This window comes from Taudactylus pleione, unplaced genomic scaffold, assembly GCF_031769625.1.
Source record: "Taudactylus pleione unplaced genomic scaffold, aTauple2 ptg000130l, whole genome shotgun sequence".
In the NCBI taxonomy this organism is placed as follows: domain Eukaryota; kingdom Metazoa; phylum Chordata; class Amphibia; order Anura; family Myobatrachidae; genus Taudactylus; species Taudactylus pleione.
This window is the reverse complement of record NW_028284532.1, coordinates 4,460,011-4,479,459: the sequence shown is the minus strand read 5'-3', so window position 1 is coordinate 4,479,459 and position 19,449 is coordinate 4,460,011. Positions and strand designations below refer to the sequence as shown.

Here is a 19,449-nt window from a genome sequence, read left to right as displayed (position 1 = left end):
GCACAGATGGTTAAATCAAATAAACTGAGGTACTAATTAAGTCACTTGTGCTCAAGTATGGCTATCCCTAAAACCTGGACTGTTAGTGTGCCTTGAGGACCGTGGTTGGGAACCCCTGAAGAGTATAACAGGAACCCCATATCTCCACATACAGGACCAGAAACCTGTCATTAGGTTCGGCTGTGGTATTTAATATAGAATAATTTAAGTTTCTGTGAAAGAGAACGGCCACCCCCCTGACTTTCTTGCAGAAATTAGCCTCCACACATTCCACAGGCCAAGGAGCCCTCAAAGAGGAATTATCATCCTCTGTCCAGTGTGTTTCCTGTAGGAAGACTACATCTGGCTTGAATTTATTTAAATGATTAGTTACTCGTTTTCGTTTGACAGGGGAGTTTAATCCCCCTATTTCTTCTTCAGAGTCCATAGGTATCCACAGGGATACCATGGGGGATAATGTGGTTGGAGTGATCCAGGCCAGACGGAAGCCACTCCTTAGTAAAAAGCACATGGCAGCCCACCTGGAGTTTGCCAAAATGCACCTGAAGGATTCTCTGGTCTGATGAGACAAAGGTTGAACTCTTTGGCATGAATGCCAGGCGTTATGTTTGGAGCAAACCAGGCACTGCTAGTCACCAGGCCAATACCATCCCTACAGTGAAGCATGGTGGTTGAAGCATCATGCTGTGGGGATGTTTTTCAGCGGCAGGAAATGGGAGACTAGTCAGGATAGAGGGAAAGATGAATGCAGCAATGTAGAGAGACATCCTGGATGAAAACCTGCTCCAGAGTACTCTTGACCTCAGACTGGGGCGACGGTTCATCTTTCAGGAGGACAACGACCCTAAGCACACAGCCAAGATATCAAAGGAGTGGCTTCAGGGCAACTCTGTGAATGTCCTTGAGTGGCCCAGACTTGAATCCAATTGAACATCTCTGGAGAGATTTGAAAATGGCTGTGCACCGACACTTCCCATCCAACCTGATGGAGCTAGGTACACCAGAAGATGGTAAAACCTGAGTTTCCTAAATCTGAGGGGGGGGGGGGTGGGCGGATTGTACTAAGTGGGAAGTCCCTCCTACCATGGATTCTCTGGTGAAACATCTAGTCAGGAACATTACGTTCGTTATTCAGTCAGCATCTCCTCTTAAAGGTCCTACAGATTAGGAAAATTGAAACGTCTTTAAAGTAGTATTTTCATCATATACTCGACCAGCTATGGCTGGGGCTTGGGTGTTCAAGGCTATTGAAGAATGGACAGGGGCATTGGAGGATGCTCTACCAAATGCTACCAGAGAACAGCTGACATATATCTGCCACATACGGCAATCAGTCCCCTTTGGGCTCCTAGCTTCTAAAGCATCGTTAGCCTCGGTTGTGGCTCATAGAGCCTTTTCGGTTAAGGTCCTGGAAGCAGATATAGGGTCAAAGAGGGCTCTTGATCCTTTCTTTCTTTTTCAAATATACTTTTTGGAGTACTGGCTACTCTGGCAGCTTCAAATTCTGCAGGTCTGCCATCAACAGCTACATTAAAGTCTCTGAAGTTTTCGCAGGACCACCAAGCAAGCTAAGAGGTCCTGGTCGGCAAGACGTCCAGCTTTTAAGCCGGACAACAAACCCTCTTCCTTATTGGACAAGCCTACTCCTGGGGGAGCCCAGGATGGCAGTCCGACTTCTTCAATTTGCGGACTACTGGCATCAAATAACAGCAGACACCTGGGTTCAAGAAGTGGTTTTTCAGGGGTTTTTCTGAGACGTCCTCCCCAGAAGTTTTTTGCACTAACTCCTCCATTGGAGTCTATCAGAAACTTGGCCCTACATGAGGCCATTTACTCCCTGATGCAGGCAGGGGTGATAATCCCTGTTCCTGTGGTTCAACAGGGAAATGATGATTATTCCAATTTATTTTTGGTTCAGAACAATAATGGGTCTCATCACTCTATTCTAAATCTGAAAACCCTCAACAGGGTTATCCATGTAGCCAAGTTCCATATGGAAACTCATCGAACAATAGAACCTGGGGATTTTTTTTTGGCTTCTCTGGACATTCAGGGTGCCTAGTTCCATGTGCTGATTAAGCCATCTTGCCAACAATTTCTACGGGTTGCTGTCCTGAAACAACATTACAAATTTTAGGCATTGCACTTTTGGGTTCGCGAACCGCCCTGCGTTTCTTCACCAAAATAATGGCAGTGAAAACGGCCTGTTTCAGGGATTCAGAATACAACCATACCTAGGTGGGTCTTCTGATAATGACAGTCTCCAGCGATTTTACAACACCATCTCCAACTGACATGGCCTGCCTACAGAAGCACGGCTGGATTATCGATTGGAAGAAATCTTCTCTGTCTCCAATACAGTGGATGGTACATCTGGGGGAGCTTCTGGATTCTCGGGCATAAAGCGTGTTTCTGCCAGAGGACAAGACTGTGGCTCTGTCACTGCGAGTACGCAAATTGCTCCGCAATCAAAGGGTATCCATTCTATCTGCGATGCAGGGCTTGGGGTAGATGGTATCCACCTTCGACATGGTGGAATATGCTCAGTTCCACTCAGGCCTTTGCAGCAATTGATTCTCTCCAGATGGAACGGACAGTATCAGTATGCTTTTCACTAAGGACGCCAGTCTTCGTGGATGGGGAGAGGTGACAGGTTATCACACCTTTCAGGGAAAATGGACAAATCAGGAAAGTCATCTGCCCATAATCATTCTGGAGCTTCAAGCAGTATACAAAGCACTTGCTCCAGGGCAGGCCGGTCTAGATCCAGGACTTGCTCCAGGGCAGGCCGGTCCAGATCCAGTCCGACAATGTGACCACAGTAGGTTATTCCAATCGTTAGGGAGGCACGCAAAGTCATGCAGTCATGAGGGAAGTGACAAACATTCTGTTTTGGACAGAACGTAGTCTTCTGGCTATCTCTGCAATATTCATCCAGGGAGTCCTCAATTGGGAAGCGGACTTCCTAAGTCGTCAGGAGATACACGTCGGAGAGTGAGTTCTCCTGGGGGTTTTTCAACTACCTGGTCGACAAATGGGACTTCATTGAATCACGTCACAACCACAAGTTCTCCAGGTACGGGTCCAGGACCAAAGACCCCTCATCTTCCTTCAGGGATGCACTGGCAGTAAGATGGGACTTCAAGCTGGAGTAACTCTTACCTCCGATTTCCCTCCTCCCAAGGATCCTCTGGACATTCAAGCAGGAAGGCGGAACAGTAATACTAGTGTGTCCTGCTTGGCCTAGATTTCATTGATTCACCAACGTATGGAATCTCCATATGTATAGTCTGTTTCCTCTTCCTCTATGGCCGGATCTGTTAGTGCAGGGTCCCTGTCTGCATCCGTACTTACCTCGTCTGTCCTTGATGGCGTGGCTCTTGAATCTTCCATCTTAAGAGCCAAAGGTTTCTCCAGCTCTGTGATTGAAGCTATGCTTAGGGTACGAAAATCTTCCTCTGCCCGCATATGTTACAGAGTGTAGCATTCTGTTGGGTGTTCCCACAAGAAAGTATGACCCTAAGATTTTAGGTTTTCCTGGGTACTTATTTTTTTTCTAGGCTGGGTTAGACTTTGGTCTCTGCCTAGCCACCCTGGGAGTGCTGGTTTCTGTGCTGTCAGTTTGGTTCCAGAAGAAAATGCTCCTATTAAAAAGCTTTTTTCAGGAGTTTCTCAGCGTTCAACCACCTTTTGTAGCACCGTGGGATTTGTCTTTAGTTCTCAAGGGGCTTCAAGCTCCCCCATTGGAGCCTCTGGACTCTGTAGATTGGAAGAGGTTGACAGCGAAGACATTTTATTTATTTTTTTCTCCTCTCTATCTCTTCTGCACGCAGAGTCTCTGATTTGACAGCACTTTATTGTTGCTTCCCTTTTTTTTTCTTTTTTTTTCACCAGGTTAGAGTTGTCCCTCCGTACAGGGGAGGGTTACATTTCTAAGGTAGTGTTCCGTCTTTATGTGAATTAAGAAATTGTGGTTCCAGCTTTTTCAGTCTTCAGATCTTTCTGTAGGGGAGATCTTCCTGGATGTGGGTCGTACTCTCCATATCTATATGGCGCGTCCAAACTCTGTTAAAAAAAATCAGATGCTCTTTTTCTGTTATATGATTTTCACAAACAAGGTTGGCCAGCCAACAATCAAACTCTGGCTCGATTGTTACGTCTGACTATTTTCCAGGTTTACACTAAGGCTGATCTCCCTGTCCAAAACACGGTGACAGCATATTCTACTCTGTCCGTAGAACCATTGTGGGCATTTCATCGTGGTGCCTATGTTGAACATTTGTACAAGGCAACCACATGGTCTTATATTCACACTTTTCTTAGTTTCTATGCCTTTGATGTTTTTGCCTCAGGATGCTTCTTTTTGGGCGATGAGTTTTCCTTTCTGCTCAGGAGTGTCCCCCACCCTTAGGGGTACTGCTTTAGGACATCACCATGATATTGCTGTGGATCCCTATGGAGCCTGCAGAAGAAAATAAGATTTATGGTAGACTTACCATTGATAACTTTTTTTTTTTTCAGAGAAAAAAAGTTAGCCTGCATTATATCAGCAGCACAACCCACCTAGGGGAGCATTTGGACTCGCCCAATAAATAGGTTTGGTTCACCCATCAACAAACCCACGTACAACCCCACTCACATCCCACGGACATCCTCACACACACACACACACACACCCCTCCATTCAGACATATGCAACGATCACACCTCAACACATCCCTCCTAACCCTCCCCTTTCCCTCCACCCACCACATTCTGCACTTAATACCCGGGAACGCACATGACCCCATATTTTAATAACATTAGAAGAAAAAGAGTTATCCATGGTAAGTCTACCATAGCTCTTATTATTCCAAAATAACAGCTCATTTATTAGGAACCCCTATAGAGTTAGTAGTTGTATTTACGGACATCACTGCCCAATTCCCAATTTTGGAATGCAAGGCAAAAATTTAAGGTCAAATCATTGTGTAGATTTCCGTCCCAGCCAGGGGAGACAACAATTAAAGCAGCAGAACCCAGTACCCCAGCGCTGGGCCTATCCGAAGGACCCTCTCCGCATGTGGTAAAAGGGAGTCCTCTGACAAATTAAATGCTCTGGGGATCCCATTAGAAACAAGCTCAACCAATGTCTGGCCTGTTATATGCTCTGGAATTCCTATAAATCTAAGATTACTCCTCTGTGCCTATTTTCCAAATTATCAGTTTCGGCCAGAAGTGACTGTACACTCTCTATGTGAATTTACTGTTTGCTGCACACCCTGTGATTGGTCCTCTAGATCACTAACTCGTTGTTCTAGGGTTGACAGTCTAGAGGTGTTAGAATCAATTTTGCCAAGGGCAGCATCAAAAGATGACTTTAGAGCATTAGTATATTAGCTATTTCCTGTGCTGTTTCCAGGACAGCTGAGGGGCCCTGAGAACGATACCCTGGAGATTTAGCTCCCTCAGACCCAGTATCTGCTGTATCACTGTGTGATGGAGAGGGAGGAGCAGGCCTACCTGCAGTTTTGTTAGCTTTACCCATCTTCTTATATGATCCTGCTGTAGGTTTTGCGGGAGTAGATTTAAAAACTTAAGACATATATTGAGCATTAACACCATAACCCTATGGTATGTTGAGACAATATTGGAGTGTATTTCTCTGAGCTTATTAGAACTCCATAATAATCTGTTTGTAGACAATAAAACAGTAGTATGAATGTAGTGTGAAAAACCTAGTAGCAACACATTTCTAGTAGTAAAAGTATTAGCCATTGACTTAAGAATTGAATTTGCAGGTTACACCACTAGATGGCAGCAGAGTTACACAAATGACATTTATACAATACTTTCAGTCCGGAATAAATTTCACTAGAAATACTATGAGAAATGTTAAACTGACAGCTGGTCTTCTGAATCAATGGTTAGAGAAAACATTTGTCCTGATAGACAAATAAGAAGCCCCCTCTAATAGACAGTAACAGTCCTTATCCGGGGTACACTTATGAGAGTACCCTCCTCCGTCAATACAGCCCCCCCCCCCCCCCCCCCCCCAACAAATAAGAAAAATGAGAACCAGAAAGGGAGTTAAATGGAAAGGGAAGGTTATGATCAGGAACTGGAGAGAGGGTCTGGGTGGGGTAGGGATAACACACCAGCAGAGTATGAAAGGGTAAACTATTAAAGAAATGTAAGTAAAAGTGAGACGTGACAAACAATGTTAGTATGGTCAGACTCCTGTCAAAAATCAATTTTTCAAAACAAGAAAGGTCTCAATAGACTCCTCATATCGAACGCTATATACTGGTGTAAAAAACGTTACCAGAAGGGATGATGTAGAGCAGTGGTGTCAAACTCTGGCCCTCCATCTGCAGTGGAACTACACATCCCAGCATGCAGTGCCACAGTTTTGCTATTAAGACATGCTAAAAGTGTGGTAGAGCATGCTCGGATATGTAGTTTCACAAAAGCTGAAGGGCCCGAGTTTGACACCACTGATGTAGAGAATGGGTCATCAACCTTTGGCCCTCCAGCTGCTGTGGAACTACACATCCCAGGATCCCCTGCCACAGTTATAGCATGCTGTTATATCAAAACGGTGGCAGTACATGCTGGGATGTGTAGTTCCACAGCAGCTGGAGGGCCAAAGATTGAAGACCCATGATGCAGAGGGATGCTAGGAGTCTCTTGTCAGGAGCACTTCTAAAATGTGGCCATGCTGGATGCCCTGCCCACCAAAAGTCTTTGGACACTGGTGTTTTAGTGATAGAGATGAGCAACCTCGTCCTCTGTTGCTACAAGGTGGCACCCCTACTCTTTTCCCTTCATCATACATCACTAACTCTGCTATGTAAGTATGTTCTCTAAATCAAGATTTTAAACTGAAAAGAGTGCTCCTCTGGACATATCACTATATTTATTCTCCTCCATCAGTGATAACACTGGTATATAGTGGTGTGAGGAGCCTTGGTATTTTCAAATTTACCCCTTTTACATTCAGGATACTCATACAGTGCCTAAAAGTGTCCACATGACAGAGTTTTTGTAAAGACAAAGCTAGGGGCCTTTCCACATCTTAAGGTCAGACTTCCTGCAAGCATAGAATCAGCATGACAGGCTAGTCATCTACCTCGGGGGATCCCTGTGGTTGGTGGGAGCCCTTCTGCTTTATGTTTAGGGATAAGTGGTTTTGATTCTGCTTCAGAGAGGGGCATATTGATGAGAGATATATCCTAGGTCTTATGAGGTCTCCCCTAAACCATTTCTTCTCTACCGGTCTGTTTCTAAACTGAGCTAATTACACACTTTGCTCTTCTCGACTGTCAATTGGAATTGCGAAATAGGATCATCAATTATGCCTAGTTCATCCCAAAGAATGCAGTTGCTGGGACTGCTTCAGCACTAGCAATACATACGCTCCTTCCAGAGGAAAGTTCCTCTACGTAAAAGGCCATGACCGTTCCCTTCTGGTGGGCAAGCTGGTATTGGTGCCATGTATTAGTCAAAATAGTAGACTGATCAGTTTTCCCAGCTTAAAATGAGACATTTTAATTTCAAATTTTCTCAAAATTAAGAACCTCTGCCCAAGGACTAGGGATCCTGGGGCATTGCCAGCCTTTTCCTGTTCCCTCCTTCAACCCCTGTTTTATATACTTTCTCAACTTAGCAGAATCTCTTCTGTGGTGTCTCCAGTTGTAGCCAAATCTAAGCCAGCGCCCCTTATGATACCTAACTTTACCTCATCTGGCTTTAACTCTGAGGCTTTTGAGGCAGTGATCCTAAATGCCAAAGAGTTTTTGGGTAGTGGTTCCCAGGCTGTGCTAGATATAATCGGCATTTTATGGACCATCATGTTGCTAAGGTGTAAAAGCCTGCATCCAGTCCCTTTTGAGAAAAGCAGCCTTACCAACCAAATTATAATGTGGGGAACTTCTTGAGCTCAGTTTATATAGGGCTTCTAGACTAATGATAGTTCTTGGAAGAACACTGCATCCTCATATCCAGACGTTTCTTCAGGAAAGTCTGCATATCCTGGCTCCGAACATACATACTTTTATTGGTCCCTTGGGACCTTTATTAGAACTGGGGGCTTTAACCTGCAGGTCACCCTTTTTTGTATTCCTTGAAGCCATGGCTGTCCTGAGGACCAAACTCTCCTTAGAGATGGGTTTCCAGGTTCCACCTCAGTAAGGTAATTGTTGTTCTGGCTATGCATTATCATGTTTCTTTTGGAAGATGAGGATTCTCTTTACTACTTGAGCATTGTTGAAGTTCTTAAGATTAATGTCCATACGAATAAGGAGGTGTGTATAATGGATAATCTTTGTCGTATGATGCCCACAGATATGAATGGCCGGCCTCTAAGCAGGTCATCATTCAGTAGATTACACTGGTCAAGTGTCAGGCTTACATTTAGTAGAAAAGCTGTTCCTGAAAATGTGACTGCCCTCGGCTAGAATGGTGTGTTTCATGGGTCGTAAAGCATGACGCCTCTTGGTAGTGCAGGACAACCTTCTGACTTCCGTACACCATAGATTCAAGAGCGATCCTGTTTGCACACACAACAGTTAAAGAAGCTGATGATTGAGTGACAGTTGCTGAAGGCTGCACACTGGTAGCAAAAAAAAAAAGTGACAGGGTTTTGGAATTGCACACTAGTAGCAAAGTATCACATAATCTGAAGATTGCACACGAATCGCGTGATCACGCTAGCTGAAGGTTGCAAAAATGCACGAATTTTACAGTAGCTTAAGAGACTGGTAGCAGTGTCACAGTAGCTGAAGACCGCACACTGGTGTTAAAATCACAGTAGCTGGACTTTCCTTTTATCCTCTGAAGAAACGACCGGTCTTCGAGGTCAAGAACCACGTCAGGAGTATAGGAATATTGCTTTTTTTTTTTTTCCCCTGAACTACTGCTGATTGGATATTCTCTTCCCTGGTAATCACGGGACTCTCGGTAGCACTACACTATCGGGACACACAGCCAAATTACACGCACCTTCACTACAGAAATAGTGAACAGAAGCAGTAAATACTTCACAACATAAGGCAGGCGCCGGTTTAAATTTATCATGGTTCACATCTACTCGCCTGACAAACAACTAATAGCAGATACTAGCAACACTCTCTACGAGGAACTGCTCCTGGATAGAACACGCCGTTCAGGTCTGTACAATTTCAATACAAATCTGTTTGATTTTGCTTACAGCAGCAACATAAAAAGGCTTTATTTCACCAGGATTTAATAAAACATGCTGCCTCTGTTGTTCAAATAGAACCCAGTTATTTCCTCTGGCAGTAGGTTGCTTTTATAATATGGTTTTGTCCCCGATGTAAGGATACCGCATTGACTGTGTTAATTTAATATGACGTTCTGTGAAAGGAGAGAGTGGATTCTCTCATACTTAATAACTACTACATTGTAACTCCACGTCCCCAGACTGAGACTGTATCAAAAAGTTATTTTTGGTTTTGAACAGACCACAAACAGTAATACAATGAATAATATACTGTGTTCCATTGAGACTGGACAGGGTGACATTTTTATTTAAAATTTTTCTAATTTTTCTTCTATAAATTTTTTCCCATATGCTCATGTTTATTAACGTATTCTTTCTAACAGTGGTACCAGAGGCATATATTACTTTTTATATTTATTTACTACTTTGTATTATTAATGTTATTATGTACGGTTATGACTCCTATTTAGATGTGCAACATAAATGTATTTATTTTTTATATTTAAACCTTATTTTTACTATTCTTTCTCCGCTCCCTCTATCTGTTCTTTTTCTGGTAAAGCATGTAAAATCTACGGTGTACAGAAATCAGGATGCTGTCCTGCACTACCAAGCAGGGGCTCCTGATTTCTGTACACCGTAGATTTTACATTTTTGCTTCTAGAGTTAGATCCGGTTTGCACACACACAATGGTTGAAAAAGCTGATAAGTGCTGCTAGAAGAGTCATAGTTGCTGTAGACTGCACACTGGTAGCAAAAAGTGACAGGGTTTTGGAATTGCCCACTAGAAGCAAAGTGTCACAGAATCTGAAGGTTGCACACTAATCGCAAAATCACGCTAGCTGAAGGTTGCACAAATGCACAACTTTCACAGTAGCTTAAGAAACTGGTACAGTGTCACAGTAACTGAAGACTGCACATTGGTGTCAAAATAACAGTAGCTGGACATTCTGGGAATGCTTATAAACAATGATTGAAAAAACAGAGGGTAGTGCACCGTTTACAGTTGCAAGAACAAGAATTGCTGCCGACGAACATACATTTTCTCCAATGATCTTAACTGGTCATGATGGCTGAGAATGACCGTTTTAAAGGTCATCCATAGGTGGTGGTAACTGCTGGGGAATGCAGGAGTGGATTAATTGAAGCATAACACTAACTGCCTGTTTCCCAGATACAGCAGCACCTCTGGTTGAGGTATGGTATTGCAAAAACAAAATCATTAGTACAAAGACACCAAGGTGTAGATTTACTAAAGCTTCTAAAACAGACAAATGCTGATCTTTCAATAGCAACCAATCAGATTCTAGCTATCATTTCTCTGTTGTATTCTAGAAAATAATACAGAATATGATTGGTTGCTATGGGCAACACCACTACTTGTCTGTTTTGGAAGCTTTAGTAAATCTGCCCCCAAGTCCTGATAAAATAAATAGAAATAGACTTTTTCATAGAATGTATTTTGCCATTTAATTGCACAAATTAGAATTTTAACCCGGAGGATGCTAATCACATTTTGATTGTATGTTTTTCAGATGCTGATGTGGTGGACAGGATCTTGGCAAACTTGAGGCCTGGATCCCGAACTCGGAAGCAAATTATTAACCATCTTGTGCAGATGGGACTTGCTGAAAGTTTGAAGGATTTCAAAAAAGAGACGTAAGTGTATTTTTCACACTCAGCCTTGCTGGAAATGCAAGTATACCAGCTGTAAGTGTATATCACAGTCCGTTTATCACTCGGCTTAATGATTAATATATAAATATATAAGATTGTAAAAAATAAATTGAATGGATTAAGAAATATCAGAGCGCTTAATGCTCCTTTTTCTCTTGGCCATATGAGGGACATAAAAAATTGTCCCACCTTTTAGAAAGCAATGTCCAGGTTCCCTCCCCCTCTACATAACCACCCCTCCCAACAGCGGAGCCCCAGATCTATACATTTTGCTCTGCCTAGTAAGTAGTTTTTACTTTTAAAATAAATGAAATTGTCCTTTGGTCAGTTTTTTAGCTTCACTACCAGAATCTGGAGATAGAGTTACAGAAGAGTGATACAACAGAGCGGCCCCAAAAGTGGCCTTTCCACATCTAAAATGGAATAAGTTGTTGATTGTATGGAGAGAACAATCATAGCTCCGTCCGTCATTTACATTCAATAGTGCCGGGCGCGCGGCTGTTTGCTGGCTTAGTGCGGCGCTAACAGCCTCGTGGCTAACTCTTTAGTTAGAGAATGCAGGTTCTCACTACTAAACACCCAGGTTAAGTCGCAAAAACTGTCTTTCTCCGACTTAACAGCGCGCTGAATTGAATAGCCCGGGAGCTCCCTCCCAAGGCTTATCAGCATCACGCTGAATTGAATTGCGGCCTCAGAGGTAGTTAATGTCCTATAAAATGGCCCCCATACATCTACCGATGGATCGAGAGTTTCTGCGATGGTATCGGAAACGCCGATCTGCTGGTCGGGAATTCTAAATATTAAATTTCAGTAATGTGCCAATCACGTTCATGTTTTGATCGTGATCGGCAAATCAGTGAAATCCAACATGTTGGATTTCACCGATCCTGCAATGCCAGGTTGCAGGATCTGGTGATCTGTCGGTGGTGTATGGGCCCCTTAAGTCTGATAGAGTAGGTACTCAACAGATTTGGAAAGCACAATTGATTAGTGTAAAGGTGTATACACACTAGGTGATTAGGAAAGATGATTATGACATCGTAATCGTACAGTCGTTCCTGTTCCCCTGTAGTGCCTACACTGAACGATGTACCGTTCAGTGTAGGCATCCTCCATCATTCCTGAATAACAACAGATTGGCCTGCATGTTCAGGCGATGATAGATGACTGGGCAGCACAGACGGTGTAATGGTTAGCATTGCTGCCTCACAGCACTGAGGTCGTTGGTTCGATACCTACTACGGCCCTAACTGTGTGGAGTTTGTATATTCTCCCTGTGATCGCGTGGGTTTCCTCCGGGTGCTCCGGTTTCCTCCCACACTCCAAAAATATACTGGTAGGTTAATTGGCTCCTAACAAAAATTATCCCTAATGTGTATGTGTTTAGGGAATATAGAGTGTAAGCTCCACTGGGGCAGGGACTGATGTGAATGGCCGAATATTCTATGTACAGCGCTGCGGAATATGTGTGCGCTATATAAATAACTGGTAATAAATAATAATAAATGACTGAAACAACCAGCGGGAGTGCGCATCGCTGGTCGTTTCCGTCATTATAGTGCACGATCTGTGCACGATTACTGAGCGAGTGCACGATTACAATGTTTTAATCGTGCAATCGCTCAGTAATATCACCAAGTGTGTACGCACTTTGGCTGAAATAAATGGAAGGGTGAACTTTGGCAACTAATAAAAGGAATAATAAAAGAACCCTTTGGACACCCAAAAATTACTAATTAGGCAAAACAAAATTTGCTTAATTCCCCCTTATAATGACCTGTCATTTTTGAGGTGAAAATGTAAAAAGTGTTGGAAAATGGGTTTAAAGTACTGTGTCAGGCATTTTGGGGGGGCTGTATGAATGGGACAGGTGTTTTTAGCTGCAACAGGTGTATTTTTAAAATTGTACTTTATACACACAAAAATATACTAGCACCCATTTTAATGTACCCCCAATTTAACTACAGCTATTACTTTTGTCCAAGAGAAATTGCTTTATTTCATTTTTGTACACTTATGCAAATATGCGTATAACAGCCATTTGACTCAATTTAAGAACCTAAAATACTTTTATTAGGGCTATTAATACACTTCTATATTGATTGTCAGTTAGGCTTTTTATGGGGTACAGACTGATTTCCCCAAAATGTGCTGTACTTTTTGCTAGTTTCGCCATGCGCAATTATCACTCACACATTTTCGCGTGTTTTGCAATTAAATAGGGCGAAAAACTGGAGCGTGCATTGAGAGTATGCAAAGAGATTGCAGCAAAACTGGCAAATGCAGCGTTAACTTCGCCATGCAAACTCTCTTCACCAAACATGACTTTTTGCACCTAATTGAATACGGTCCGTAGGAGTAAAGTTAATAAGAATCGTGTTGGTCCAAGATAGCATTCATGGGTATGTTTGGCCATTTTTTTAAAACTCAGAAATTTAGTAAAGGCTAAGACTGTTGTAAAATCTTGATTCTCTTCAAAACAAATTTGAAATTACAAATACAAGTAAATAAACCATCGGCAAAACTCGCAAGTACTTTCCATAGACAGGAATGCAACACAGGAATTTACCAAGAATTGTGATTGTAATCACGGGTGTAAATTAAGCTGCTTGGTCCAAAATAAAGCTTAAAATAGACTACCTCCTGAGCAATGTGTTCTGTAGAAACATACACATTTCCATGTATGTTTTTGCCTGTTAGCAAATAATTGGTTTAAAAAAAATAAACAGTGGTTTGACCCCCCCCTCCCCCTTCCTGCAAAGTATATCCAGGACCGGGCTGATTCCAAAAATATGGGGACAACAGATGTAGAAGTCCCCCATATTTAATGAACCAGCTCTGGGCTTTTGGCCCTGGTGCTAGTTGTCAAAATACAGGGGGAAGAAACGGTGTAGGGCCCTACTAGCCTGGCTGTAATGTCACAGCCAAGGCATCCGCTTCACTGGGTCCTCCGGCCAAAGCATCTCACCCTGCACTTGTGTTCCCAGGCTGGGGATCCATAAGGGGGTCCCCCAGCCTTGGGCTGAAGTCCTGGGCTATCCTCCGCACCCCTGGCAGGTGTGTGCGGAATTGATGGGGTTAATAATGTTTATAAAATTAATATTGTCTTTTACAGAGGGGGTAGTGGTCCCAGCAAGCCTCCCCTGCATGCCGGTACTTGTGGAAACTATAAACAGCATGTCAAGGGTATTAAGGGCTCGTTGGTGCCGCCATCCCTCCTGTAGAAGAAATGTATAAAAAACAGGCAGTACACACACCGTAGATTTTAATCTTTTACTACACATACAGATGTGTCCACATACATCTATCCTCCATGCGCTACAAGTTGCATTACACACAACACGTGAGCGCCGTGTGACTCTGTAGCACCGAGCATCTTTTTTATGTTTTTTTTTCTTAACATGCATCTTTTTCGCAAAGCAATGCAAATATGACGCACAAGCATCTTATGCTGATTAAAATATGTGGCATGCCTATATTCTGTGTATGACTGCGGTTATATCTGCAAGCGAAATGCTCTGTTACAGTGTCAGCGGCTGTGACACTGTAACGTAGCATTTCACACACAGAAAACAGGCATACTGTACCTATTGACTAGTCTACCATTTGGGTCTATCTAGACATTTCTCTCTCTTTTTTTTTTTTTTTTTTTTTTATTATTTAAGATCTTTTATACCAAACCGTTTTTTTGTCCCTCGTATTTCTTCTTCAGGGTCCATAGGGCTCCACAGGGAGACAATGGGGTTTAGGTGGGATCTGGAGTACCGGACACAAACAGCAAGTGTTTTCAATCCCATGATGCTCTGGTCCTTCCCACAGCCCGAGGGCAACTTTTGTTGGTGGCCGGCAGGAGCTCGATCACCATTTTTAACAATGGGGCTGCTTCAAGCAGCCCAAGCTTATTTTTATGATTTATTTCTAGTGCTATGACTACTGTCCCTTGGACGTCTGCGCTGCTGCTCAGTCACCTCTTCCGCAGTGCCGTGACACCAAGCCCCGGCTAGGTACTTCCGGCGGGGCTCTGAGGGGGACTAGCTAGCAGGCTCCCCGGACCCCAGACTGCAGCCCGGAATCCAAGGGACAGGTAAGGAGGGCGCTAGCGCTGCTTGTCTGTTTCTATAATCTACTCTCAGCATATATCTTTCCCTTTTTTTCTGACTTTGCCCTAACATACAGGTGTATCCAGTGTTTTTCCTGTGCGTCACATCTATAGAACTAAGTATTTGTGAGGTTAGTCACATACAGTTGTTCGTTGCACTGTGCCATATTTGGGCTGTGTGCTACTGCAGCTTACCCAAGCATAAGATAGGACCAGTATATTGCATTCCTGCTAATATCCTACATACACAGTGATTACATTATACCCAGTGCCTTATTGTGTGCCATATTACTCTGCAGCTATGTCTAGCAAGGGTAACCAGCAGGCATCTGCACCCATACTGCTATCATGCAAATTATGTGCTGCAGGCTTAAGTGAGGAGGATTTGATACAAGATGGGTTATGTATTAAGTGTTCTACTCTGCCAGGCCCATCAGACCACCCAGCGACTGTACAAGAGCCCCCCTGGGCTTCCTTTTCTCAGGTACTGGCCACTATTGCGAATTGCCTAGAGGTTCCGGCTGTTATCCTCCATATGGGGTTATCGCAGCAGGTCGTAATTCCCCCTTTGGGTTTGCCACAACAGGTTCAGGTGTTACAGGTACCTCTAACTCTGTGCAGAGTCTGGTGGCTACATCTAATGCCCTTCAAACCATGTTGAAAGATGAGAAGTTCCTACCCAGTAAGCCCTTTAAGCATCCTGTGTTATCACAGTCCACGCAACTATGAGGAATCATCCGAGGATGCAGAAGATGTTGATCTCTCTAACCCTGACTCCCCTCTGGAGGAGGATGAGTCTGTTGAAGATTAATATTCCTGCCATGGTTCGAGCTGTCACATCCATCTTATTAATAGAAGATGACAAGCCAGCTCCTAAATCCAAGCACCCTCTGTTTAAAAAACAGAAAGTGGCTTCAGCAGAATTCACACTATCGGATTAACTAGCTGAACACGTGGCTGCACCCTGGCAATTGCCTGGTAAGAGGTTTCAACCACAAAAACGTCTGACATCATATTACCCATTTCCTGTGGCTTATTGTGCAAAATGGGAGAAAAAAAACCTGCCGTGGATTCACATGTTACGCGTTTCATGAAAGGCCCTCAAGCTGGCCCAGCACATACTTCGTGGAGAACCTGTACAGGTTCACTCCGATATTGCCACAGCAGTGGCTTACATCAATCATCAAGGAGGCACTTGAAGTCGGGCAGCAATGACAGAAGTGTCACGCATTCTGACATGGGCCGAGGGTCACCTCTCGGCCATCTCTGCAGTGTTCATTCCGGGAGTTCTCAATTGTGTTGGCTGATTTAGTCTGCTTCCCGACGTGCATCTTGGGGAATGGTCACTTCACCAAAAGGTGTTTAAACTCCTAGTGAACAGACAGGGCCTCCCAGAGGTGGACCTCGTGGCCTTCCAACACAACCTTTGTAGATGCACTATCAGTGAAGTGGACTTTCCAGTTTGCATACCTATTCCCTCAGTCTCCTGACGATATTGAAATGAACCTCTATATATATATCCCTGCCTGTACCTTCTAAAATCCTACCTATAACCCTCTAAGGATGACTCTTAATTTGCGTACGCAGTCATACAGTAAATAAGACTCCAGACTTGGAACGTGTGGTTCCGAAACACAAAGTATTATTCAAGTAAAAAGTACAGTCAGTTACACGCTATTGATCCAGACACAATTAGACGCAAAGGAATTATACAGACCCCAAGTACAGTATACATACGCAGCGCTTCCGGACCGGAGGATAGGCTTCAGCAAGAAACCCTGTCGTCATTCAGCAAGAAGACTAAAGACCCAGTGTTTGAGCACACATGTTTATACCCCCCAGAATAGACAGGACAATAGAGAAGTTTCTTGCTTATGCCATTGGTTCCCATGGGGGAAGCATCTGTTACAGAGAGTTTAACAGGCTGGTTCAAATAGACTCAACCCAGCCTCCAACAACTGGGGGTCTCTGCCCTCCCGCCCCCATGCAATCATCCTAACAGTTGTTCATATAATATACATTTTGTTGCTTGAAGTCTCTGCGGTCCATAAGTTGAGAATGCATGATGCGGTCTCCACACCGATAATACCGGAATTCTATTGAAAGAGTACGCATCAGTACAAAAACCAAACACTGCTTTCTTCGCATGTATAAAACCGAAGTTATCAAATATCTTTATTTCACAGCATTTATACTATCTGAATCAACTTAAATCTTATACTTTAAAGCTTATTAAACCTTTTATGTGGATATGTAATGTGTGAGTATGCGGGGTGTGATGTAAAGACGCTAGTTAACTTGGGGCAGATGCGTGCGCATGAAGCTAACAACCAGCGTTTTCATACAGGATCTTATGCATTCGCTAATATGCGATTAGTTACCAGCGTAATTGTGCGTATTAATGTGTGTATGAGGAATGGTGCACTTAAATCTCACTAAGTGAACATCTAGCAGTGTGACATGCTGAGCCTGATAGTTCCACATGCCCCCTCTCTCAGCAGCCCCCCCCACCTTTCCCAGGCTCAAAAGAAAAACTCTTTATTCTCCCAGTCTCTTGTGTGGATGCAAATTAACCCAGCTACAAGACACAAACCTAAGATAACACTCTCTAGTATTTGAAGTCATTTCATTGCAGGAAGCTTGCTAATGTAAGGTGTGTATTCTAGCCGGGCCACCCGGAGTGAGAGCAGACACTATTCAGGAAGCTTATCTACACAAGCTAGTTGTCACGTGGCCATTTGCTCTATTCAGCTAATGCAATCCAATTTTGACATACTGTAAAGCCATTTCTGAAATATATCCTTTAGAATACGTAAAGTCATGAAATATGCTTTTGGTGAATCGCCGTAATTTATGGCGATGGTCACAGATGCATTCGCATGATGCTAATAGTATTATCGCCACTTGTACTAAAGTGTGAGTTTATCTAAAATGGCGCTTAGGCGGCCATTTCGCAAAAAGGCCTCTTGCGGTCAGTCGCAAGATGGTGTCACTGCGATTCAATTTTAAACTGATCTTGTCTCAGCCAATAATCCAGTTTCGACACTCCCTTCTTCCTCAAGTTCTTCGGAAGTTCAAACAAGACTGAGGCACTGTCCTGCTGTTTGCTCCAGTTTGGCCCAGACGTCATTGGTACTCAGATCTTTGGAGTCTCTCCATCGACACTCCATTCCTGCTGCCTCAATGACCGGACCTGTTGCATCAAGGTCCTTGTCTTTACCCGGACCTGGGTCATCTATCTTTGACTGCATGGCTCTTGAGACATCCCTCCTGAGGTCCAAAGGTTTCTCTGGCTCTGTAGTTAAAACTATGCTCAGAGCGTGTAAACCAGCCTCTGCTCTGATCTACCACAGAGTGTGGCATACATATTTCTAATGGTGGTGTACCAGATGCTATGACCCCCAGGTGTTTAGGATTTCCAGAGTGCTGGCTTTCCTTCCAGCTGGATTGGACCTAGGACTCCGCCTGGCCTCACTGAAAGTGCATGTCTCTGCTCTGTCCATTTGGCTCCAGCGTAGGCTTGCTCCACTACCAGATATCCACACCTTCCTCCAAAGTGTCCTCCGGATTCAGTCTCCCTTTGTCCCTCCAGTGGCTCCTTGGGATTTGTCAGTAGTTATTCGTGCCCTCCAGGGTCCTCCATTTGAAGCACTCAAGTGATTAACAGTGAAGAGTTTTTCTTCTGACTATACAGTCAGCCAGAAGAGTGTCAGATTTAAGGGCGCTCTCCTGTCGCTCCCCATTTCTAATTTTCCACCAGGATAGGGCAGTACTTCGGACTCACCCTGTGTTCCTTCCAAAGTTGTTACTAGTTTCTACATTAATGAGGAAATTGTAGTCCCGGTCTTTCAATCACCAGACCTCTCGGCAGATGAGGCCTCCTTGGATGTGGTCCGTGCCCTCAAGATATGTGGACCTGACCTGTTCTTATCGGAAATCAGACTCCTTATTTGTGGTCTATGGCTTTCACAAGAAGGGATGGCCAGCCAACAAGCAAACATTGGCTAGATGGCTTCTCAGACTATCTTACAGGCTTACACGCAGGCAGGCCTTCCTGTTCCGGCTACTGTTACTGCTCATTCTACTTGCTCTGTGGGCAGCTCGCCGTGGCACCTCAGCTAAGCAGCTTTGTATGGCGGCCACGTGGTTCTCTGTCCATACCTTTCTGAGGTTCTATGTCTTTGATACATTTGCCTCTCGGGATGCTTCATTTGTGTGTCGGATTCTCCTCTCAGTGCAGAAGCGTCCCCACCCTTAAGTGACTGCTTTGGGACATACACAAGGTCTCTATGTGGAGCCCTATGGACCCTGAAGAAGAAAGTAATGGTGCATACACACGATCAGATTTTTCCTTCAGATATGAACGATAACGATTTAAAAATCGTTCAGTCGTTCATATCTGAAGGAAAATCGTTCATATCTGACATGCCTGAACGATGGACGATCAAC

At 43.8% G+C, this 19,449-nt stretch overlaps 1 protein-coding gene across 3 annotated transcripts in view; it reads left to right on the top strand.

Moving 5' to 3' along the window:
- TIMELESS (timeless circadian regulator) overlaps window positions 1–19,449 on the top strand; it is a 247,444-nt gene that overhangs the window by 142,815 nt on the left and 85,180 nt on the right. For all 3 annotated transcript variants that reach the window (XM_088473110.1, XM_088473108.1, XM_088473107.1), the window contains exon 22: window positions 10,760–10,883. In XM_088473110.1, the coding sequence (XP_088329236.1) occupies window positions 10,760–10,883 (124 nt within the window). The remainder of the gene's footprint in view (window positions 1–10,759; window positions 10,884–19,449) is intronic.